This window comes from Osmerus eperlanus, chromosome 27 (assembly GCF_963692335.1).
Source record: "Osmerus eperlanus chromosome 27, fOsmEpe2.1, whole genome shotgun sequence".
Lineage (NCBI taxonomy): Eukaryota > Metazoa > Chordata > Actinopteri > Osmeriformes > Osmeridae > Osmerus > Osmerus eperlanus.
In genome coordinates, this window is record NC_085044.1 from 7,383,287 (window position 1) to 7,409,130 (window position 25,844).

The window sequence follows — 25,844 nt, forward strand, 5'->3', positions numbered from 1 at the left end:
AACTTTCACATGTTAGTCTTGGTGTCCTGACACATAATCAGGTGTTATGAAGTGTGTGTGTGTGAGAGTGAGTGTCTTGGCAGACAGCAAGGAAATGAGGGCGGAGGAGTCAGACGCACACACACTCAACCCCCTCTACTAATTACTAATCGCTTAAGAAGACACAAAGAAGATAAGTGGAGAACTTGGAAAACTAAGTTAACAGATCAGCTGGTAGACGCAGAAAACGTTTAACATTTTATTATCATCCAAATTCATTGCAGTCGACATTTTTTTAGTTTTTACATTCTCTTAAACAAAAATATAACAAGTATTTACAACCACTGGTAAAAACAAAAAAACGAGCATACAAGCAAATGACAGTCTTTCTAAAAGACATAAATTAAGCACAACGGGAGAAGCAATGGAGACAAAGCTCCACAGATAAGCCACAGAACCTAAATAATACCTTTGTCATTCAAATGAGATGAGTGCAGTACATATGCTTCGGTCTGAACATAGAGTGGTGCCCGTCTGTTTAACCCCTGCATTGGCGTGATGCTACAGAAAACAAGACACATCTCACTTCCTGCCTTCCAGATAACAGGAAGTTAGGGTGCAGGAACAAGGTGAGTGAGGTGAGGAAGGAGGGAGTAAAGAAATTAAAACTAAAAGTACATCATACTGTATGTGTAGACGGGGAAAATAAAAAAGGATATTTCAACAAAAAGATTTTGTTTGTTAAAAACATTTAACACTTCTCTATCAAATGACTCAGTAATGTGATTGACTGAGCAGAGCAAGGGAGTAGATTGGATGGAGGTTCTGTACAGGGCATTGGTCAATACACTTCCTTCAATATGGAGATATCCTTCTCTCAGGGCTGCCAGGGAGAATACTAACTAAATCAATCTTCACCTCTTTTGTAGCCCTTTGTAGGCTGAGGGAAACCAGAGGGCGCTATTACATGGGACACAATTCCTGATGATGCCCCTACTGGCCAGTGTGAGGGAGTAAAGACTTGACCAAGATGATGGTTGGGGGATGGAGACTGAGGCAGAGGGATTGAGGCAGAGAGGCTGCGGGACAGGGACTGAGGCAGGGAGGCTGAGACGGGAGAGAGAGACAGACTCTATAACACAAACATAACAGGACCAGCAGAGCAGAATAGGATTTATGTATACAGTAACACAGTGTCCTAACAGCAAGTAAGCATCCGACTATCGCGTCACATCGGATGCCGTCTGTCCACACCGTATCCGTCATATTTACTTCTGTTAAGTCATGTAAACTAACCATGTTCCTAAGAAACCGTGTCCAACATAGCTTTCAACGCGAGCGACAGGAAGTAAACAGAAACAGCAGCGTCAAGTTAGGACATTCCAATAGAAAATAAAGCACATAAACTGATTTTGTCACTGATGCTTGCTCAGCATCCAGTTAGGACACGTTGTAACACACGCAGGGGTGTTCCATCCAGAAATACAACTGTTGCTAGCCTATTCCAACAGTAAAATACATTGTAGAGCCGTAATTCTCTTTGGTATATCATTGAAGTGAAACTTATTTACAAGTTTGCAGTTGTGTATTGTCCCAATTATTTTGCCAACCAGACAAACGATTGATGTTCATAAAAAATATGGAGTTGGTTAGCGGGATTATCAGTAATCTTCCGTATTCTGGAACACCATCACTGAGATGGCATCAAAGCAAAAAAAAAAAAAACTAAAATCCTTAAAGATTCATGCCCATCAACATGAGAAGGGGCGATCACCATCTTTTTATTTTATTATAACAAAATATTTATAAAATTGTCTTTATATAGGACTCTTTTTCATTTTTTACATGAGCAGTTAACATGAATTTATGACAAACCAAAAATATATATGTATAAATTCATATAGACGCACTGTATATATATATTACCATTAATATTTTCAAGTATTCATATAGCATAAACGTGTTGTCGTCACATGGTACAGGCAGCTGAAGCTAAATGTAAACACAGTCCAGTTATATCCCCGAAAAAAAAGAAAAAAAACCTTACACAACCAAACCCTCTACTGAGTTTAAGTTAATATAGAGTCAAATGGGGAGAAAAAACCTTTAAAGCATAATTCTTTATAAAAAATTGCAAAAAGAGTATTCATTCCCCTCCCCCCAGATGAACAGGAAGAAGATGCAAGCCACAGTTTTGATACTTGTTAGGGATAGTTTGTTTTCCTCTTGAATGAGAGAATAATTAAGACAGATTGCAGCCAAGATGGAGGTGGTCCATTAAAAACCACACAAATAGACCAGGTGGATTACACACCTTCTATATGTCTTTACTGCAACAACAAAAAGTCACCTGAAAAACACACTTTTAAAGTTCAGCTTACAAGCTGAATAGATGACCCAATAGATGAGTTGTAGTCTAACAATTAAAATATAAATACAGAAACAACATTTTGCAAGCGTATGTGTGTGTGAATACTGATATCTGATTGGCTAGGTGGGTGGCTTTTTTTTAACCACAATGCCGTGTTTTTTGTATTTATTGCACTGATTTAAATCGGCAACACACTGTGAGACTCTACAGCACTGATGTATTTATTCTCCTGACTCGTTAAAAACGTCTTCTAAAAATTACACAGTACACTGTAGATGGACACAGTGTTGCTTAAGTACCCCTTATTGTGCTGACACAGACGGAAGGAGGATGGAGAACAGCAGACACACACAATCACATCTGTCTGAAGCATAGCAACTAGAAGCAGCATCTCACACAGCTGGACAAGTTACAATATCGCACACACGCACCTCTGTAAATGAGAGGTATGGATATTCTCACTGCCTCTCCAACTTCAACATGGTAATAGTAGAGAAGAAGAAATACATCTTACATCTTTCTCCCAGCTCATGTCAATCTTGTTTGCAATCTTGCTGCTTTCCTCCCCACAACAAACCTGGCAACAAAGTATTACCAGTCAACGGCAGGGGGAAAGTGTATCTGTGATACAGACATTGACATAGAACATTAACCCCCCCCCCACTGGACAACATGAAAAGCAAATGAACAGTACATGTGGAAGGTCTAGAAATAGTTAAAAATAGGTTGATCTTTGACCCTATGGGTGGGGTGTTTCATCTTCCATCTTCCCCTCCTCTCTTTCCTTCTTCTGTTCTGCTGCTATTACCATTCCCCCTTTGTATCACATCCCACCTCAGTCAGTTCTCTAACCAGTGCCTATGGTCGGGAGGAAGTGACATTATACTGTGGTCAGTGTCAAGAAAGAGTTCTGTTCCAAAAGACTGAACACCACCGTTTAAAATGGAGTAGAAAGAGATGATTGTACAAGCCCCGCGAGAGCATTATAGACCATCATGACCTCGCAGGAAGGGGAGGGGACCAGGAGTGTGCTTGTTGGCCCAGACTGCTTCGGCTTTAGACCCTTCGGTATATCTGGACCGCAGTTACACTGCAGAGACCTGTTCATCTGCAAAAACACAGGAGAGAAGAGGGTTGATATCACATACACACAGATTATATTAACACTGAACCAAACCAAAGAGTATAAAAGACAAGAGGCGAAGCTCTGGTGTGTTTTTGACAACTGCAACTAGATGGCAAAAAGGTTTCAATGCCACCATTTTGGACTGTGAGTTACAGTCAAAGAGTATAAAAGCACTGGCTGCTTCTAAAAGAATGTAAGAAGTTCGGACAGAATTCTTTTACCAGATATTTCCTCAGAAATGCATTTGTGCAATTTTTATCTGTAAAAAGGACTTGGTTTATCCTAGGCTCATAGGATTTGCCACTGTGTATTATGATGAGAGCTGTTTATTTTAAATTTGTTACAAATGTTTTTATAATCCAAGATGTTACCTCCTATGTCCATAATATGTCAAATTGACCATATTCCTTTATCCCACCAGTCTTCTATAAATAAAAATGTTCTATCTGACAATATACATCTATTGTTCCAAATTGACATATTATGTGGGCTAAAATTGTGCTGGAATATTAGTTTCCAATATAGAAGGACCTGTTGGTGGAAAGTCGAAAGTTTCAAAGGCAGCTTAGAAATTAGAACACATTGTAAAAGAAATGGAATACCCACAAATTAGTAAAATAATGACTAAGACATTTTATACCAAAATGATAATGATAATTGATAATGATAATTTAATGACATTTGTTTTTCCAAATATAATCCAAATTCTTCTTAATACATTTTTGCTAAGATTGCCAGCGAATAGCTTGGGTAAATAACTATTGAAAGGCTCTCCACTTAAAAAAATATAATTCTTCCAAATATTTTAATGTCTCTTTGGAGCCAGTTATTCATTATTAACGTGTACAAATGTAGCCTACTAAGCAAGTAAATAAATAGTATGAATATTTATGCAGGCTATATAGGCCTATATAATAGTTTAACACATGTTTTTTGTTTGTACATTGATACGGCTATTTGTTGGAGTGATGTTTTACTGGATTAACAGTCAAAAATGGCGGATGTGTAGGACCACTGCTGGGCACAGATGTTGCAATGGGATGTTCTATTGAGCTTCGCCTCTTGTCTTCTATACTCTTTGACCAAACTCCAAAAAGTAACTTTCCCCAGGAAGTCATCTCCTATGTGTGACCATTACAGACTCAATATACCACTATCGCCCTCTGAAGGACAAACAGAGAAATGTTCCAGGTCTCTGAAACCTATGCCCTGCAGCCCCGGCCGGTCTATCTACCAAACCTGTCCTCTTTTCTATCAGAAGATGGTCCTCACAAACAGAGGACTGCTTTAGCTCCATAAAACTGTTCTGGTCTCCCTCCTGCCGGGTCTGTCTACAAAACGTACCCTCCTCACTATCAGCTGGGCCTTGTGGGGGCAGGCAGGCACTGGGAGGCCAGGAGGACCCTTGGCCCTGGTGGTGGGGGGCCATCCTGCGAGGGTCCCCTAGCCCTCCCATCCCCCCGGGGCTCTGCAACAGTTTGCTCCTCTGCAGTGCCTCGCTATAGCCTGGGGGTCTGAGGTGAGTGGGCCGGGGCAGGGGGGGGGCATCCGCCATTCCTCCAAGGGCCACCCCCACATCCCCCAGGGTCAGCCCTTGGTACCCCGGAGGGGTTGGGGGGGGGGCCCGGTACCGCTCGTCCTTGCTCGGGGAGGTGACACAGTACACTGGGATGGAGGGGGAAGTTATGGAGATGAAAAAGGGAGGAAGTGAGGAGAGGAGGGGAGAGGAGGAGAATGAAGAAAATAAAGAAAAATGACAACAAAAAAATATATCAATGTGATGTTCACAAACATGACACAACCATCTACTGAAGACAGCCAGACAAACAGTCAGACAGAGAAACAGACAGACTAAAAGTCTGTCAAGCAGTCAAAGAAAGACACACATTGGGAGGTGGGGCTAGCTGTGATCCCTTACCTATCAAGCCCTTCTCTGTGCTCGATGTCACCATTTTATAGGCTGCATCTGTGCTTGCTATCCTTTCAGGCCCCTCCCCCTGAGGTGCAGAGGTCTCAGCCGCTCGTCGTTTAATCGTTCCGTAGCTTCCTTCGTACGTGTCCGACAGCGAGCTGGAAGACGCCCAGCTCTGCCGTGATTGGTTATGGTCAGAGCTATCACTGGAGTGTCTATTTGCTGTGGGGTCATCTGCCCCGGCAACCATCACCGTCGGCACCGCCCATGACGGTGTTGCAATCCCCTCCAGCTCCGCGATTGGTCCAGCCAGCTGGGTGTGTCTGAAGCCTATCAAGTGGGAATGGTCCCAGGGCCGTGACTGGCCGGACGGAAGGTTCTGGAAGTTGTCGTGGGAGTTGCTGGAGCATGAGGTCCAGCTTCCCCGCCCACTGTCAGCCACGGAGTCCAAGGAGGTGTGGTCTGGAGTCAGCTCCTCCGCACTGGGGGAGGAGGTGAAGGTGGAGGTGCGCATTACAGGACCTCGGGTACATGGAGATGAACTGGGGGGATGTGGGGAAGTGAGATGAAGAGAGAGGGAGAGAGAGAGAGATAGAGGGTGGAAGGATAGAAAAGCAAACATGAGAAAGAAAGAGAGAGACATAGAGGAAGAGAGGGGGGGGGAGAAGTAGAGACAAAGACAAAGAGAGAGAAATGTTTAGCACAACCCACAACAGGTTAATCCATTTCATTGATTGCAACATTTCTGGTCATATTCATGACCCTACTGTTCCCAGTTTTTTGATCTCCTGCTGATTTTGTACATTTGCCCACAGACAAAGAAATGATCAGTCTATAATTTTAATGGTAGGTTTATTTGAACAGTGAGAGAAAGAATAACAACAACAAAATACAGAAAAATGCATGTCAAAATTGTTATAAATTGATTTGCATTTTAATGAGTTAAATAAGTATTTGACCCCCACTCAATCAGAAAGATTTTTGGCTCCCAGGTGTCTTTTATACAGGTAACGATCTGAAATTAGGAGCTCCTAAAGGGAGTGCTCCTAATCTTGTTACCTGTATAAAAGACACCTGTCCACAGAAGCAATCAATCAATCAGATTCCAAACTCTCCACTAGAGCTGTCCAAGGATGTCAGGGACAAGATTGTAGACCTACAAAAGGCTGGAATGGGCTACAAGACCATCGCAAAGCAGCTTGGTGAGAAGGTGACAACCGTTCGTGCGATTATTCGCAAATGGAAGAAACACAAAAGAACGGCACAACCATCGTCGGCCTCATCTCTGACAGTGACGAGTCAGCCTACAGAGAGGAGGTTGATACCCTGACATCATGGTGTCAGGACAATAACCTCTCTCTCAACATCAGCAAGACTAAGGAGATGATTGTGGACTATAGGAGGCGGCAGGAGGAGGAGCATGCACCCCTATACATCAACGGATCCGAAGTGGAGAAGGTCAGCTGCTTCAGATTCCTCGGAGTGAACATCAGCAGTGATCTCACCAGGTCTGCTCACACAGACAAGGTGGTCAAAGCGGCCCGGAAACGCCTCTTCTTGAGGAGACTGAAGAAGTTTGGCATGGACTCAGTCATCCTCACTAACCTTTACAGATGCACTACAGAGAGCATACTGACTGGTTGCATTACAGTGTGGTATGGGAGCTGCACAGACAGGGACTGCAAGGCCCTACGAAGTGTGGTCAGGTCTGCTGAGTTCATCATCGGCAGGAAGCTCCCAGCCCTACAGGACACCTACCACTCACGATGCCTCAGGAAAGCTGGCAGGATTCTAAGAGGCTGTTACCACCCATCATTCAGTCTTTTTACCCTGTTGCCTTCTGGCAGGCAACACCGAAGCATTCGGTCTCGCACACGCAGACTGGACAACAGTTTCTTTCCAGGGGCCATCATGCTTCTGAATGAACATTGATATATGGAAACTGATACACTTCTCAAGGTTGGGTTATTTCAGCTACTGGTTGCACTATCAGAAATATTGCACTATTGTACTTCACTTGTCTTAGGTTAGCATAGGTTTATAAGGTTAGTATAGATTATTTCAGCTACTGGTTGCACTATCAGCAATATTGCACTATTGTACTTCACTTGTGTTAGGTTAGTATAGGTTTATAAGGTTAGTATAGGTTATTATGTGCAGTATGTGTATTTAGAGGTTTAGTATACTGTATTGAATATTGTATATTATTGTATATTAGGTTTATTATATTTTTGCTTATCGTAGATGTAATCTATGTTCTGTGTACTTATATGTTATGCCAGGTCGTTTTGCGTTGTCTTGTCCTAAGAATTTCAGTGCCCAGTCTGACCCTGTGTTGTTCTGTGCATCTGACAATAAAAGACTTGAACTTGAACACCTCGTGGAGTTGCAATGATCATGAGAACGGTGAGGAATCAGCCCAGAACTACACGGGAGGATCTTGTCAATGATCTCAAGGTAGCTGGGACCATGGTCACCAAGAAAACAATTGGTGACACACTACGCCGTGAAGGACTGAAATCCTGCAGCGCCCGCAAGGTCCCCCTGCTCAAGAAAGCACATGTACAGGCCTGTCTGAAGTTTGCCAATGAACTGAATGATTCAGAGGAGAACTGGGGCAAAGTGATGTGGTCAGGTGAGACCAAAATCGAGCTCTTGAGCATCAACTCAACTCGCCATGTTTGGAGGAGGAGGATACTGCCTATGACCCCAAGAACACCATCCCCACGTCAAACACGGAGGTGTGGCTACACACACATATATCACCCATGCTTTGGGAGTGTTTTTCTGCTAAGGGGACAGGACAACTTCACCACATCAAAGGGACAATGGACGGGGACATGTACTGTAAAATCTTGGGTGAGAACCTCCTTCCCTCAGCCAGGGCATTGAAAATAGGTTGTGGATGGGTATTCCAGCATGGCAATGTCCCAAACCACACGGCCAAGGCAACAAAGGAGTAGCTCAAGAAGAAGCACATTAGGGTCCTGGAGTGGCCTAGCAACTCTCCAGACCTTAATCCCATAGAAAATCTGTGGAGGGAGCTGAAGGTTCCAGTTGCCAAACGTCAGCCTCGAAACATTAAGGACTTGGAGAAGATCTGCAAAGAAGAGTGCGACAAAATCCCCCCTGAGATGTGTGCAAACCTGGTGGCAACCTGGTTGCAACCTACAAGAAACATCTGACCTCTGTGATTGCCAACAAGGGTTTTGCCACTAAGTCATGTTTTGCAGAGGGGTAAAATACTTATTTCACTCATTAAAATACAAATCAATTTATAACCATTTTGACATGCATTTTTCAGGATTTTTTGTTGTTGTTATTCTGTCTCTCACTGTTCTTAAACTTACCATTAAAATGATAGACTGATCATTTCTTTGTCAGTGGAAAAACTAACAAAATCAGCAAGGGATCAAATCCTTTTTTGTCTCACTGTATTCCGTGTTGCCCAGAAACTAAAGGGGTTCTTCATTTACAAATCCACAACATTTGCGCTAGGGTTAGTCATTCTGGACAAAGTACTTGCTCTCGCACACGCTGCTAGCTAGCTAGGCTACTAGCTGCTACTGATGATGGCAAGGCACATTTAATACATTACTGAACAAAGAAATACATTTCGAAAACCAAGAAAACTATTTACTTCCTCAGTCTCCTGTAACATGAAAAACCTAATTTGAATTTAATAATATTTCTAAAATGCTCAACGATCACTCTCTGTCGGTATCCAACATCAAACTTCACAAAACTTCTCAAAGCAGAGAACACCCCAGAGCCGTTGAAGAGCCTTGCCCTCCGGATGCTATTTTATGATTGGATGAACAGCATGTCAGTTCATACTGCAATAGCTTTGATTGGTGGGAGGACGTCCTCCGGAAGTAGTATTTAATACCATGCATGTCTATGGATGGAGGGTTTAGCACACCAGCCGCTAGGTTTTGTGTTGAAGCAGAGCCCGTCTACGGAGAGCCTATGCACTCCCTTTTAAGCCCCATTGTACCGAATTTGGTTGCAGTTCCACCAGAGTTCCACTGGGGGTGATCGCCGGCATGAGGCAATGAGTGCAAAATGAATGGGAGTCTATGGAGCTAGATGGCTAAATTGGTCTCTTTCGCCTGATTGTCGTTGAGAACTCTCAGATTTGATTGTAGTTTTTGCAATTTCAACATGGATTATAGGTCGAAGTTGAATGAACGAGTACTTATGTCCTTACGATTTCTTACAGGGTGAGTTGTTGTTGCCCATAACACGCTAGCATTCTGCTAATGAATGCTGATTATATGACGTCATTGACATTTTAAAAGGCTTTTTAGAACAAAAAAGCGACTTTAAAAAAATGTCTTTGCCTCCTCTTTCGAATGCAACATTCAAATTACTAGACAAAAAACTACATCCTGAGAAAAGTGGATTTTGAGGGGTATAGCTCCATAGACCTCCATTCATTCTGCACTCACTGGTGAGTCAGAAGTTTCCAGAGTGGCAGTTCTCCCCATATTAGACATTTTCTGGTTGAAGTCAATGCAGCCAGAGGGAGACGGAGGCCAGCTGTCCTCCGGATGTACGTATATGGTTCTATCAAAGACAGTTCTGTTGAGTTACTGTGTAGACCTTCAGTTCAATATTGTGTATTTAATTAAATGTTTTAAACAGTGACATATTAATATATTTAGTATAGTTTTATCGTAGTTAGTTAGTTTCACATTAAAAAAAGAAAATAAATGTCACTGAGGAGGATGATCCTCCTCTTTCTTCCTTGACGAGCCTCCAGTGGTGTGTGTGTGATTTACCTCATGCTGGGCTGGCTTGTGGCTGGGATTGAGATTTCTGCTTGCTCGCTAGTCTTGCTGAGACAGCGATCGTCTTGAGCGGTGTTGGGCATCGAGTCGACAGAGCAGTTACTGACAAGGCTGGAGCGAGACGAAATCTCACTGTGACTGGAGTCTGACAGTTCTGTTCTGCCTGCTGGCAGTAGAGTATAGCCTGGAGGAGAAGACAGGACAGAGGGAAGCAGGGATGAAGGACAGAGGAGAGGACAAGAGAGAGAGATAGAGAAAGGGAGAAGGATGCATAGAAAGAGAGAGTGAAGGAGAGGAAGGTTCGTTTCTGAGTTACACACAGACAGACTACTCGGAACACTGTTTACTGTAGACTGATGATATGTGTGGCTATATAATACCTACACTACTTTCAAACTCACAAACATGTTTAATACAAACACTGGAACACTTGGAGCAACGGACATATCCTAACTCACAACTTCGGTTCAACATATGAAATTAAGAATAAAATAGCTTCAAACTTCAAACTGGCATCATAGTTTACACAGAATTAGTGAACTACTGTTTAAAAACACAATGTCTAACAATCCTTCATCCAACCAGTGAATTGCACAGCTCAGACATGTCTCTCAAGTCTCTCTCAAGCTGCCCTCAGCACTGATCCTCAACAGTGGAAAGTGAGCTTGAACTAGAGCTAGAACCTGGAGGTAAAACCAGTGCTTTAACTTTCACTAGAACCAGAGCTAGAACTTTCACTAGAACCAGGAATAGTAGCTGAATTAAGACCTGGAAATCTGAGTTTTTCAGTGTCTGTCTCACTTTCTCACAGCTCCTAGAGATTTACTACAAAGTTCATATTTACAAGCTGCAACACAGTCACAACCTAATTCTACACTGGAGCTATATTCTCAGTATGTCTGTCCAGTCCTATGAATGAGGTCTATCTTCATAGATAGATCTGCAGAACCAGGTGAATGGTCCAGGGCTGGCTGATCTCCTGGCCATGAGTTGCCCTAGTCCACTGCTCCCTGGCCGGGGTAAGGAGGCCAGGGGCCCCTCCTGGGCTGGAGCTCCTGGAGGTCTGCACACCATCAGCCTCTCCCTAGATTGACTCCTCTCTCTCAGCAGTTTGAAGGGGGATTGCAGCCTCTTTCTGAGGGGGGACTCAAGGGGTCTTCTCCTGCCTTCTCCTGGGTCTAATGGGGGGGTCCCTGGTCTCTCTCTCTGGATCCCTGTAGGGCTCCCTATCTGCTCTACATCCATCTCAACCTCAGTCTCTCTCTCCTCTGCTCTCTCCTCCTTCCTGCTCTCCTCTCTGCTGTGCTGCCTGCTCTCCCTCTCCTCCTCCCTCTCAGGACTGGGCTGTCTGGTCATCAATAAGATCTTCTTGTGGAGGATGGCCCCACCTATGCCATAGCTGCGTAGGTTGGCAGTGCCACCCTTGGTGCTGGTGTTGCTGGCCAGAGACGAGGACGAGCCAGACAGGTTCATTTGGGAGTTCTGGGACTTGGGCACGCCGCCCACTGCAGCCAATCGAAGGGCAAGACATGAAGAGGAGAATGAGTAATGTTAGTGCTGTTTGGTTAGAGCTTTGGCACTGGACACAAGAAATACACTCCCACACCAGTTTACTGGTGTGTGTATGTGTGATGGCATGTCACAAAAAAAGAGATTGCTAATCATAGCAAGTGTAGCAAATGTGTTAAATGCCAAACCTACTATATTGCTGTTCACACGATTAAAAACCTTTTTTTAAACATTGATTGGAGTCTACATCTATTCTGTCTCAAAGTAATTACTCCCATGGCATAGTGAACATTAACTTGAATGTAAGATAGAACAAAGATGATAAGTTTGTTGTTGAGGCCCGCCTTTACATTAATACAATTATTAACTGAAAAAAAGGATTTGACCTAGACAGGTACAGTCTGTTTACTGGTCTATTCCACTTCCAAATCTTGTTTTATAGCAACAATTGCTTTCTTGTTTTGTTTATTGTCTGTTGACGTGAATAAAGTAAATTGAAGTGTCCCACTTCAGCTGATGCAGAATTTGACATTTATAGAATTTACACATCTGTCTACAAGTGGGACATTTCTGTGTCAATGCACATTTATTTTTACACAAAAGAAGGACATCCGACTTCTGGGTTTATCATAAATTCTTGTTATTAATGGTACATTATTGCTACCTACTGTCAGCAGTCATGTTTCAGCAGACAAAGTAAATAGAGATTGTTGTTCCGATGCCCCTGACAACAGTCGACATTTCAAGTCAGTGTAAACCTCTGTATGTAATTGTAAGCTGTCACAAGTGGGCATTAAGAAAAACAATGTCATAATTAAAGACTCCACAGTTTACAGTCTCAAAAACACAATGTTATGGCTAACATTCTGCCCCCATCACGCCTCGCATCGCAGCCTTTCTCAAATGAGAAATCTCAAATTTAGTGGGTAACATCTGTATGGTGATGGGTAGCTATCCTGGTGGGTAGCTATGACGACGACAGAGGCGTACCCTTGCGCGGGGAACCCTGAGGAGAGATGGTGGGACTGGAGTGAAGAGAGGAGACTACAGACATGCTGTCTTCAGGTGCTCTTCCTCTGGTCCAGTCTCCAGGCTCTCTCTCCCTCTCCCCTGCTGGGGCTAAGCTGTTACCCATGGGGGGCTTCTTCACTACCTGAGGGGAGCTGGAATCTGGGGGGAGCGGGGACAACAACAATAGGTGAGTGGAGGAGAGGTGAAGAAAGGTGAGGAAAGAGGAGATAAGGGAAGAGGAGCTGAGAAGAGAGGAAAGGAGTAGAGAGGAGGGCCGAGCAAGGCATAGGAGAGCCGAAAAGGAGAGGACGGCTGAGAGGACGGCAGATGAGGTTTAGTGACAGCATGACAGTGGCAACCAGCAAGTGGAGAGGAGAGGTGGACTCACTCAGCGTGATGGCCAACTCCTTGGCTGTGCTCTTCTTGCGGAGCGGGTTGAGTGTCACCGGGCTCTGGAGAACCTGGGAGACCCGGTTCTGGGCCCGGCTTGATGGCAGTGTCGAGCGAAGTGACACTGGAGACATGTCCGACTTGGTGGAACGCCGCTCACTCAGGTTCTTAGACACTGTAGTCATGGAAACAAGGAAACAATGTATACTTGGTGCTGTAAGATCGATATGAGAACGAGAGACAGAGATAGAGAGATGAATAGAGGGAGAAATTTAATAAGGACAAAGAGACAATGAATGTGAGAGAGATGGCGAGGTAAAGAGAGAGGAAGAGAAGCAAAGCGATAAAGAGACAAAGAGAGATGAAGGCATCGAGAACAGGAGTCATTAGAGGACAACCTAAGCTCGGAAATACCCATGAACAGAACTGCGTGTATGTGTGGTTGTCTGTCTGTGAGTGTTTGTGTGCATGCATGCTGCGTGTGTACATATGTATCAGTGTTTCCTTTCTGATTTCTTTCAACAGTGGGGGCAGTTCTGTCCGAACAACACCCCCCCCTCCCCCCCCTGCTGCCAATTGATAACTGACGTAACAACTTCTTGTAAATGGTCAGTAGGCTAGCCTATCGATTAAGGTAGGACACTCGAAAGCATGTACACTGTCTGCTTCATTTAATCTTGATAGGCTAAGCATTCTGTAGCAAATAATAACAATAAACCCACTATTTATTAATTACAACTACTTCAGCATAATGATGCACCTAAAATACAAACGTGAGCAAAAGCAGCTATCGCTATTGAATCAACAGACATGTGCAATTTAGCTAGCAGGTGAAGAATACAAACAACGAAAATCACCAGTTAACGTAATTTAAATTTGCAAGAACTATAGACTTATACAATAACAGGCTTAAATGAACTGACAACATCAGTTATACGACTTACAGTTCTCAAGGACGCACACACAATCTCACAATCTCAACTGCGGTGTGAAGCGCGTGTCCGTGCTATTCTCCGACATGCACTCTAACAATTTCTGATACCGTGGCGGCAGAAATTTTGCCGTGGCGGGAGCTCTATCAACATAGAGGAAACACTGTGTATGCACGTGTGTGTGCACGTACCGTCTGTGTGTGTGTGTGTGCTGATACTCACAAGTACTATAGGAGGGCTCACACTGCATAGACATGGCGAGGTGTTTCTCCTCATCCGTCTCTACCTGCAGGTGACACAGGTACTGCTTGACCTTGCGCGCCATCTGGGCGTCTTCATACAGCTTCTTGGCATTGAGCAGTGAGCTGCGGCGGACACGTTTCTTGTGTGCGCCCCCCTGGACATCCAGCATGTTGGAGTTGGTGCTTCCCTGACTCAGAGACCTGAAGGGAGGAAGGGGACAGGAGGGAAGGAGAGGGGACAAGAGTGAGAGAGAGAGAGAGACTGTAATATGTTCCTGTGCTAGACTGTATCAGTGCAGTAAACCATGCGGGTTAGCAGCGCTCTCTCACTGCTGGGACACCATTCTAACAAACACACACATAAAAACCAACAACAATATGGTGAACAGGGTTAGATAATGGAAATGCAATGAACATCAATATGAGGAGGGGGATACACATGCACAGACACATGCACACTCCAGTCATTCAATGGTGGATTTCAGTACAGGTTGAGGCAGGTTGCTGTGGATGGAAGGGTTAACATCACGGATCAGAAACAGACATGCAGGCATTTGGATGCTAGCACTGATGCCAGGGTAGAGAAGGAAGCATGGCTGGTGATTGGCTGGATTGACAGACTGTACCAAGATACTGGGGGTGGAGCTGGGGGGGGGGCAGGACTTACCCTAGACTCTTCCACCTCTTCTTCCTGAAAGCGAGAGCCATGGAGCGAGGTTTAAAGAAACACACAAACAGTTAGGACAGAGAGACCAGCAGAAGAAATACACACAGTCAGGAGGAGACTCAGGAAGACACACACAGTAAAGAGGAGACTCAGGAAGAGAAAGATAAGCACAGTTAGGACTGAAGAGAGACCGGCAGGAGACAAGGTGACCACTCATCAACAGGAGATGGATGGACACATGTAACAGACATGGTTGCAGAGCCGTCGGAGGTACACTGGGCCGACGTTCGCCCTGACTTGGGATCGAACCCGCCACCTCCGACATATCAAGCACGAACACTACCAGCTACGCCAACAAAAAGCTAGCCATTCGTTGGTGCAGGTGGCCTGTATGTATACCTGAGGAGTGAGTTTAACAAATCTACACTGGCTACACACACATATACAGTTAGGTCCATAAATATTTGGACATTGACACCATTTTCATCATTTTGGCTCTGTATACCACCACAATGGATTTGAAATGAAACAATCAAGATGTGCTTTAAGTGCAGACTTTCAGCTTTAATTTCAGGGTATTTACATCCAAATCAGGTGAACGGTGTAGGAATTACAACACATTTTATATGTGGCCCCCCCCTTTTTAAGGGACCAAAAATAATTGGACAAACTAACATAATCATAAATCTAATTGTCACTTTTAATACTTGGTTGCAAATCCTTTGCAGTCAATGACAGCCTGAAGTCTGGAACCCATAGACATCACCAGACGCTGGGTTTCGTCCCTGGTGATGCTCTGCCAGGCCTCTACTGCAACTGTCTTCAGTTCCTGCTTGTTCTTGGGGCATTTTCCCTTCAGTTTTGTCTTTAGCAAGTGAAATGCATGCTCAATTGGATTTAGGTCAGATGATTGACTTGGCCATTGCAGAACATTCCACTTCTTTGCCTTAAAAAACTCTTTGGTTGCTTTCGCAGTATGCTTCGGGTCATTGTCCATCTGCACTGTGAAGCGCCGTCCTATGAGTTCTGAAGCATTTGGCTGAATCTGAGCAGATAATATTGCCAGAAACACTTCAGAATTCATCCTACTGCTTTTGTCAGCAGTCACATCATCGATAAATACAAGGGAACCAGTTCCATTGGCAGCCATACATGCCCACGCCATAACACTACCTCCACCATGCTTCACTGATGAGGTGGTATGCTTTGGATCATGAGCAGTTCCTTCCCTTCTCCATACTCTTCTCTTCCCATCATTCTGGTACAAGTTGATCTTGGTCTCATCTGTCCATAGGATGTTGTTCCAGAACTGTACAGGGTCTTTTAGATGTTTTTTGGCAAACTCTAATCTGGTCTTCCTGTTTTTGAGACTCACCAATGGTTTACATATTGTGGTGAACCCTCTGTATTTACTCTGGTGAAGTCTTCTCTTAATTTTTGACTTTGACACAGATACGCCTACCTCCTGGAGAGTGTTCTTGATCTGGCCAACTGTTGTGAAGGGGTTTTTCTTCACCAGGGAAAGAATTCTTCTGTCATCCACCACAGTTGTTTTCCGTGGTCTTCCGGGTCTTTTGGTGTTGCTGAGCTCACCAGTGCGTTCTTTCTTTTTAAGAATGTACCAAACAGTTGATTTGGCCACACCTAATGTTTTTGCTATCTCTGATAGGTTTGTTTTGATTTTCCAGCCTAACGATGGCTTGCTTCACTGATGGTGACAGCTCTTTGGACTTCATATTGAGAGTTGACAGCAACAGATTCCAAACACAAATACCATACTTGAAATGAACTCTAGACCTTTTATCTGCTCCTTGTCAATGAAATAACGAACTCCCATGAGGGAATAACATACACCTGGCCATGGAACAGCTGAGCAGCCAATTGTCCAATTACTTTTGGTCCCTTAAAAAGGGGGGGGCCACATATAAAATGTATTGTAATTCCTACACCGTTCGCCTGATTTGGATGTAAATACCCTGAAATTAAAGCTGAAAGTCTGCACTTAAAGCAGACTTTCATCTGTTTCATTTCAAATCCATTGTGGTGGTATACAGAGCCAAAATGATGAAAATTGTGTCAATGTCCAAATATTTATGGACCTAACTGTATCACCCTGCATCCATGTGTGTGATTCAACATCAGTCATTATCTATCAATAATCTAATCTTAATATTTGGAAGGAGTTGGGAGTGGTGAAGGAGGATGTATGGAGCAAGAGAACACTGGTGCTGAATGACGAGGAGGCTACTAATTGGGGGCAGTGATGCACCGTGAATGTGTTTGTAACACTGTAGTGACTGCGATTTGATTCCATTTAGAAATCCGGCCACATTGAAACGCTCCAAATCAGCATCCAGGCTTTTGAATAGAATTATGGTAAGGGGGTGAAGAGGTCAGGAGGGGTGAAACCAACCTCTGACGGAACATAAGGGCGGGGTCCATGTTGGCGGAGGTCATTCTGACAACATGGCGGATCTCCTTGGCGATCATCCTCAGCTTCTCAAAGTTCACCAAGCCGTCCACATGGGAATCATTACCTGGGGGAGTATGAACGCACGTGCACACACACACACGCATATGTAGAAACACGCACGCACACACACACACACGCACAGACACACACACATCAATATGCTGATAAACCACTGCAGACAAACTCCAATTGCTCAACCTAAACTGTTCAGAAATACTTCTTGCTTCTTTGCTTAAGACAGGAAACACCTGACTGGCTTGGATGGAAACCAGAAGAGGAGAGGGAGGCAGAGAGGAAGTAAAACAACAAAAAGTGAACAGAGCTATGCCAATCAGGGAACAGGACCCCAGTGACCTCAGAATGAGCTGGTAGGAAGTGAGAAAACAAGGAAATCCTAAGACATCAGAGCCCTGCTTCTGCTTTGTGAGTGTTAGCATGGGTGCATGTGTGTGTGCATGCATGCACGCATTGCTTTGAGTGCACGTGTGTGTATGCATCCTACCTTCGTGGAGGAAGGTGAGGTCCTTCTTGACGACGGGGAAGAGGGGTATGATTGGTGGCTGCATATTCTGGTTGCTAAGGACGTTGCGGTACTTGGCCATATTCCTGGATGGGTCAAATAGATCCTGCAGATCCCGAAACAGCTTCTCGTACTTACTAGGCAGCTTCTCCCACGAGACACGCAACCGAGCCACCGGGGCCAGGTTTAAACCACTACACAGGGGAACGGGGTGAGAGGGTGTGAGAAAGCCTCCTTAACGAGGCAATTAGGAGGAAGACTCATCTCAGTGATCCCCACACACACACCCTACCTGATTATGGCAAACATGGAGTTGAAGTTCTTGCACTCTCTGCAGTGCAGGGCGATCTTGACGAAGAGTTTGATAATCTTCATCCTCTTCAGAGTGTTGCTCTCCTTCAGGATTTCCGTGGCAACCCAGAAAGTCTCCTGGTTGATCACCTGTTGATGACAACCAGAAGATAATTAAATAATTTGTTAAAATGTATTTTGTTTTCATTCCTTTATTTTTAATAAATCATGTTCATTATCGCTTCATCGTATAAATGTGGATATATTGAGGAAACACTTTAATGTTTTTACTTTTATAGTATAGTAGGTACTGTAAATTGGTGTGGAGATTCTTTAATAAAGGAAATGGACTGGAAGTATTGGAGCTGTTTTAAACACATGGCCCAGTTTAAATCTGTGTTTAAACTAGGGATGCACCGATATGGAAATTCTTGGCCGATACCGATGTTTAAAACAACAATCTAGCCGATAGCCGATACCGAATATCGGCCGCTACCGATGTACGGCCGATACATCGGTGCACCACTAGTTTAAACACAAAACTGAACAAAAATGAATGAAACCAACCGAACCTTTCAAAATCTATCAGAAATGAATCAAACCCCACAGAAATGAATCGAACTTAACCGAACATCCTCAAACTGCACAGACATGAATTGAATCGAACCGAACCTCCTCAAATTGCTTGAGCCGTCCGCTGGCAGTGGACGGGCTCAGCTTATAGAGGTCGTCTATGTATTCGGTGGACTCGATGTTTCGAAAGAGGTCAAAGTCCCTCATGGCGAGCTGGGCGGCCACCTCCACGGTGCTGAGCTGCAGCAGTGAGATCTGGCTCTCTCTCAGGAGCTCCTGGGCATCCTCGTCTGAGCATAGCGTCTCTGTCTCCATGTTGTTCTTTAGGTAGTACCTGGAGGGGAAGGTCATCAAAGAGAGAGAGACAGAGAGAGAGAGACAGAGAGAGAGAGAGAGAGAGAGAGAGAGAGAGAGAGAGAGAGAGAGAGAGAGAGAGAGAGAGAGAGAGAGAGAGAGAGAGAGAGAGAGAGAGGAGATGGGGTTGAGAGAGAGCGCCTCGGTCTCTATACGGTTTTGCTGCGGAGGTCAAGGATAAGAGCAGAGGATGGAAGTGTTGTTGGTTAGAGGGAGAGATAGAGAGGGAAAGAGAGAGAAAAGAGAGGGGCAGAGGGAGGGAGGCAGGGAGGGATAGAGTGAAAGAGACTGACACAGAAAGATAAATGTAGAGCATGGGAAGGAATGAGATAGACAGAAGTCCAAAGTTTGATGATTCTCTCTATCTCTCACTTACCACCCTCAACCCCCCCCCCCCACCTATCCCCTTTGTCTCTACCCCTTCTGTCTCCCTCTCTTACCTTTATGTCTCTAGCTTGCTGCATGTCTCTCTCTGTCCCTTTGAGTGGGGCAGGAAAGTAGGGTACAGGGTATTAGAGCACCACCTGTCTGCCAACAGAGACTATGGGCCAGGGGACGGACAGAGTTGGCAGGCGGATAGTCTGGAGGCTCAAAATACAGACTGTGGGGGGGCTGACGGCTGGAAGCTGACGGCTAGAGGCTAGGACTTTGAGGGATAGAGGCTGGAAGCTTGAGATTGTGGGGTTGTAGGCTAGAGGTTGGACGTGTGGGGGGGCTAAGGTTAGAGGGTTAGAGGCTAAGAAGAGCGATGAATAATTCCAGACGTGCTAGTAGTTTAGTAACCTAGGATACCTAGATAGGATGCGATAGATAAAGGCGAGTTAAAGAGAAGAGGAGAGAGAAAGCAGGATGGCTGTCCTACCTGCCGTTCAGCTGAATGCGGTCAGCTAGTTTAGACAGCTGGTCGGGTAGACGTCTCTGTTTGATGACGCCCTCTGGGCTGACGCTGACCTCACACAGCGAGAACGTCTCAGGCGCCGCCAGCAGGCCAAACTCGTTGACCACGTGGCTGACCACGTCCTTGGCTGTGGTGTCCTTGCTGATGATGATGTAACAGCTCTGCTGGTCCGCCTTGAACACACGAATCACCTGGTCGGGCGTGTCTGGAGACAAACAACAACAACAACAATCAAAAAGAAAAATAGGAGGGTCCCAGTCCTGGAGGACATGTTATTAAGGAATCATTAACTACACGCTTGTGGGAACACAACCACGAGCCATGAACCACACACACCCAAAGGCAGCATTGAGCTTTAACAGTGAAGCTATTATATCCCTCTGTGTGTGTGTGTCTCTTGAGGGAACAACCAGCATTGCCGCTAACAACTGAAGGAAAAAACACAATGTAAAGAGGGGATGATGAAAAAGAGTAGATGAGAGGGAGGGAAGGAAAGAGGCAGTGAAGGAAACAGAGGAGAGAAGGAGGGAGGGAGAGAGAGAAGGAAGGAAAGGAGAGGGTGACTGAGAAAGAATGAGTAAAGAAGAGAAGGAGTGAACGAAGGAGGAAGGGGACAAAAGAGGGATGCAGGGAGATAGAGAGAAAGGTAAGAAAAGCATGATGGATAAAGAAACCGGTCAATTTGACAGATGACTTTTACCGACCCACACTGGTCCATAAGCCATAAAGAGATGGCATCAGTCAGACATGCTCAATGAAGTGTGAGCCAGAGATGAAGTCAGATGTGCTCAATGGAGTGTGGAGCAGAGACAGAGTGATGGGGGAGAGGCTGTGTGATCTGTAGAGAAGACTGAGAGGGTGCTGAAGTCATCTTAACTAGCATCTTCAACACATCACACAAACAGGCCAACCGCACTGAACACCAGGTCAAATAGATTAGTGTGTGTGTACGCCTGCCTGTGTGTATGCGTGTGTGTACGCGCATACACACTAATGTACACTGCGACTAATCATTCCATCTTCCTTTCAGGATAAGCTGTGTTATTAGCTGTGATTGCTGCTGAGGCAGAAACCGATATCAACCAGTGCTACTACCCAGCCTTCAGCCTGTGACAGCTTTGTTTATCTCATGTTAACATCTGGATAACTCCTCCAGACCTGCCCAGCTACCTGGGCACAGATGAACAACAGGCCATTTATTTACTGCCTGGGCCATGGGAGAAATGAATCCTGGTAGGAAAATGGGGGAGAGGAAATAATGAAGACAGAGAGAGGGAGAGAAAGAAAGAAAGGAGAGAGTCACACAGAGAGAGAAAAAAACTCTTTCTAGCTAGAAAATGTGTTTTCTTCCAGTTATGAGATTTTGTTGTTGATGCAGCACTCATAAACGTCACTCGGTGGGCGGAGGTGGCTGGAGGGCGGGGTGTGGCACAGCCCAGCTTGTATGAAGCGCAGGAGGTGGGGAGTGAAGGGGGGAATACAACTACCCTATATGAAGAGCTGAGACAGCGAAGGCACTAAACCCTCAAACAGTTGTTCTAACAGTTTCAAGTGAAACATCTATACACATTCACACTGGGTTCTGGACTCCACAAACCTCTGTGACGTCATCTGTGGCATTAGCCAATGGAAACTGACTTTAATTTGGTCCCAGCGCTCCATATATGGGCATGGGGCTGGCTGGGTTCAGGGCAGTGTCTAGAATAAACACTGTTTTTGGACTCAAGACTCTATACTGCTCTGCTCTAGTATAAGAATCAAGAATAAGCCACCACCCAGAGTAACTGGAGGCACTGACCAAAAAACACACTAGTGTAGATGAGAGGAGATGAGAGCAGAGGGGAGAAGAGAGGAGAGAGGATACTTAGGGTGACATTACTGAGGTCTGATGTAAAATAAATAAACACACAAATTAGACTTGAAGAAAAACCACAGTATACTTACAGTAGAGTCCCAGTGCTACAGAGGAAGAGAGAGAGAGAGATGGAAAGAGGGAGGGAATGAAAGGAAGAAAAGATTAAGAGAAAAAGAGAAGGGAAAAGGGAAAGACAGAGAACAGTGTTTTGAAAATGAAGGACCGTAAAGCTGAGTAAGATTTTTTCCTCTATGATGTCAAGGGAAAGACCAGGATGTGCTGCTTTTAGACGTGCGTGTGTGTTTGACCATCTGCTTACAGTACAATCATAAAAGTGAATCGAAGCTTGAGTGTGCACAATCTCAAAACGATTTGATCTGATCCTGTCGCAAACACAATCTGATGAGAAGATTTTGAGGGATTACCAAAAATGTAGGGCTGTGAGTGTGTGTATGAAAGTGTGCATGTGTGCGTGCATGCCTGTCTGAGTGTGTGTGTGTGTAGCTGTGATATATGGACCTGCAGGGCCTCGTTGTGTCTGTATGTAGCACTAAAGCCGGGTAACAGATGAAGGGTTGAAATAAATCACCGTCATATTACACACATGCACACGTTCACATCTCCAAACATTTTCATCTCAAGAACATCTAATGGAATTAAGGCCTCATATACAGGATTAGAAGTCTGAACAATTGTATTTGTTCCCCCCCCCCCCCCCCCCCAGACCGATTGTTGAGCATATGGTCACTGCAACAACTTCAATGTTTCTCTGGGGATTGTGTGCGCGCCCGTGTGTGCGCATGGAAACCTGTGCGTGACCGAGCCTGTGTGTGTGTGTGTGGTACTGACCAGCAGGGTTAGAGAAGTCTAGCACGCTGGTGGCAGGTTGCAGGAGGTCTGGACTGCTGGATGACAGGCTGCCAGGGATGGGCATAATGGCCACGCTGTGACGACACTGCTTGGTTCCCACCACACTGTCATCCTGGGACTGGCACACTCCCCCCTCACTGGTGGGTGATCGAGGGTGGAGAGAGATAGAGGAAAAAGAGGGGGGACAGAGAGAGGGAGGGATGGGGAAGAGGGATAGGAAAGAGAAAAAGGAGGGAGGGGAGGCAGGGATGAAGAGGGAGGAAAGAGAGAGGGGAAAAGAGAAAAGATGGTAGAGAGGAGGGGGGGGGGAGTGGGGGGGTGAGAGAGGGGAAAGAGTGGGAGAGGGGAAAAAAAATGATATAGGAGGGAGGGGGGGTAGGGTAGAGAGAGAGAAAGAGAACAGAGGAATGGAGAGAGAGGAATAAGAGGGAGAAGAGATGGTAAAGCGAGATGGAGGTAGAGGAATTAGGGAAAGAGAGAAAGAGAGAAAGAGAGAGAAGAATTTAGTTGAACGTCAACTTGTGATACAACATAATTTCCTCCCATCTATAGCACAGGAGTGATGGGAGCACATTCACATGTAATACCATGTTTGGGCCACATGGTACACAGGAAGTAAAGGTCACATGGTCTATGAAGCTGGTGCTCAGGATGAACTGAATCACAATGAGTCCAAGAATGATTACACAGCAACACACAGTACACACACGCGCAAACACACACATGCATGCACACACACACACACACACATGCACATAAGCACCAACACAAAATAGACAGAGGCAGGAGAGAAAGAGAGTTTGAATAGACAGTCAATGGCTGACATTCTAACTAAGATAGCCCAGACTCAGGAGACTGGGTAAAAGTGGCATACGAGAAAGACTCTAGTGTTAGGTTAGATTACCTAGCACTGAGGGACTAAAGGCATGAAGACGAACGACACAATGATGAAGAAACACAAATGGCTCCTTACCGAAAAAGTCCCCTGAATTCGACAGAGAGACAGGGACAGACAGACAGAGCAACAGAGAGGGACAGACAGAGACAGACAGAAAGACAGATGAAAGATAGACACACAGAGAGACAGACACAGGGAGAAAGACAGACAAAAATACAGACAAAGAAACAGACAGGAAGACAGAGAGACAGACAGACCGACAGCGAGACAGACAGGGACAAGAGAAGAGACTGTGAATAGTAAGCTATACAGAAGCAGTGCTTGAGATAAACTAGAGAGGGTACAATTTCTGGGGAAATTGTAGGGTGTGCTTGCTTGCGTCGGTTGCACAGGGGTCCGTTTTTGGATGACATTTTTACAACTGATATTTCTGTATATTTTATATAAAAATGCATACTTATTATTTATAAAGATTACATAGATTTAAAATATTTTTTTTGCTGCTCATTTACAACTGAAAATACGAGTGAAGTGTAGAATGAAATAGATGTCTTCTCATTTCCCCTGCAAGAGGCAGCCTCATCGTTGAATCAAAACGAATACATTTACACAGACCTGTGTAAAAATTGACCTAATCTCTATGACTTAAGCGTCCTTTTAAGTTTTTCCCTTCTCGTGATATTTTAAGGCATTTAGCCTACTCATTGCATTCATTCATTAATAAAGAACCCCCTTTGAAGATTATTCTACGACGTTACCAGAAGATGGAATCGCGATTCAAACAGTACCATCTGTACAGTACAGTAGACTACTGCTGTGTTCGTCTTGGTAGCGATTGCGTTGGTTGAATTTGATTTAACGTTCCGTTGTACGGTTTAGCCTGAAATTAATTATTTTCATGAACAGATTGACAAAGTTTAGGCTGTGGCAATGAAGTTAAGGTTAGTAGTTAGATAGACTTTTGATTTAAGTAAGGGGAGTGCCGAACATGTTCTTTCGCCGTTTGACTTCCTACAGTTGTGTAAGCTAGATGTTTTTGTAGTGTCTCGCGTAGGCTACAGCCTTGCAGTGAGCAACACTGGTTTGAAACCACAGGTAATGATAATTTCACCCACAAATCGTTTACTTGTAATGTAATGTCATAATAAATCCTACAACGAAAATGTATTTATGAGGAATGTTTATTTTAACGATTGAAAACAGATGCATCATAGACCAGTAGTATGTGTTGCCCGGGCAACAGAGGCTAATGTCATGATGCTAATACTTCAGTGACATAGTAGACTACTGTTTCCGAAAGTGGATGTACTTCCTTAATAAAATCAGCTTATATTGTACATTACACGTCACAATTGTGTGTCATATCACAAAGTAAAATTAGTAAATAGTTATCACCCTGGCCTCTTTGCTTGTGGCGTTTCTGCAGCTGCCTTGCAGTAAAGCAGTTAGCTTAGCTATCTCCCAGAAGTTAACGAGCTGCTAAACTAATGTTCTGCTAGAGGTAGTCACGCGAGTTTTCATGACGTTGGTGACGTAAGTAGCGTCATTGACTGTGGCTAGCAAGTTAGCCACCGTTAGCTTCACTTTTCGCCACAAAAACTTAATTTCCACTTAAACCATGCAACGGAACGTAAATCCCAATAGAAGCAACTCAATCCCTACCAAGACGAACCTTTTGACACCGCCGTTGTGTATGTAGTCCAAATATTGACTGATCCTTAGGGGGGCGAAAATAAATAATAATACATAAATATATATGTGAGAGAACAAAGGTTGTGCCCTTGCCGAAGGCAAAGCACACCCAATAATGGCACTTCAGTGCCCTATAACAAAAGAACACAGACAAAGACGCACACACACACACACACATACACACAAACACACATTAGGAACACACACCCAACTCATAAGAGCACATACATTTCCACAGTAGTGTCTTTAGCCAGTAGCAGGTTTGAGGAGGGTAGAGGTCAGTGTGGAGGGGGAGAGGGGAGGTTAGTGGTGTGTGGAGGGGGAGGGTGGAGGTTAGTGGTGTGTGGAGGGGGAGGGTGGAGGTTAGTGGTGTGTGGAGGGGGAGGGTGGAGGTTAGTGGTGTGTGGAGGGGGAGAGGGGAGGTTAGTGGTGTGTGGAGGGGGAGGGTGGAGGTTAGTGGTGTGTGGAGGGGGAGAGGGGAGGTTAGT

The 25,844-nt window shown here is 44.7% G+C and overlaps 1 protein-coding gene across 3 annotated transcripts in view; it reads right to left on the reverse strand.

Moving 5' to 3' along the window:
• Positions 1-225: 225 nt before the first annotated feature.
• Positions 226-25,844, reverse strand: part of rapgef6 (Rap guanine nucleotide exchange factor (GEF) 6) — a 114,566-nt gene continuing 88,947 nt past the window's right edge. The window contains exons 17-31 of one of the 3 annotated variants that reach the window (XM_062453163.1): positions 22,746-22,903; positions 20,006-20,246; positions 18,889-19,123; positions 18,218-18,366; positions 17,908-18,119; positions 17,346-17,469; positions 14,933-14,956; positions 14,246-14,466; positions 13,090-13,266; positions 12,681-12,860; positions 11,570-11,686; positions 10,173-10,365; positions 5,395-5,930; positions 4,821-5,141; positions 226-3,458 (exon numbers count right to left, since the gene is read on the reverse strand). In XM_062453163.1, the coding sequence (XP_062309147.1) occupies positions 3,436-3,458; positions 4,821-5,141; positions 5,395-5,930; positions 10,173-10,365; positions 11,570-11,686; positions 12,681-12,860; positions 13,090-13,266; positions 14,246-14,466; positions 14,933-14,956; positions 17,346-17,469; positions 17,908-18,119; positions 18,218-18,366; positions 18,889-19,123; positions 20,006-20,246; positions 22,746-22,903 (2,911 nt within the window). In that variant the 3' untranslated portion in view covers positions 226-3,435. The remainder of the gene's footprint in view (positions 3,459-4,820; positions 5,142-5,394; positions 5,931-10,172; positions 10,366-11,569; positions 11,687-12,680; positions 12,861-13,089; positions 13,267-14,245; positions 14,467-14,932; positions 14,957-17,345; positions 17,470-17,907; positions 18,120-18,217; positions 18,367-18,888; positions 19,124-20,005; positions 20,247-22,745; positions 22,904-25,844) is intronic. The other 2 variants (XM_062453164.1, XM_062453165.1) reach the window with 2 other exon arrangements.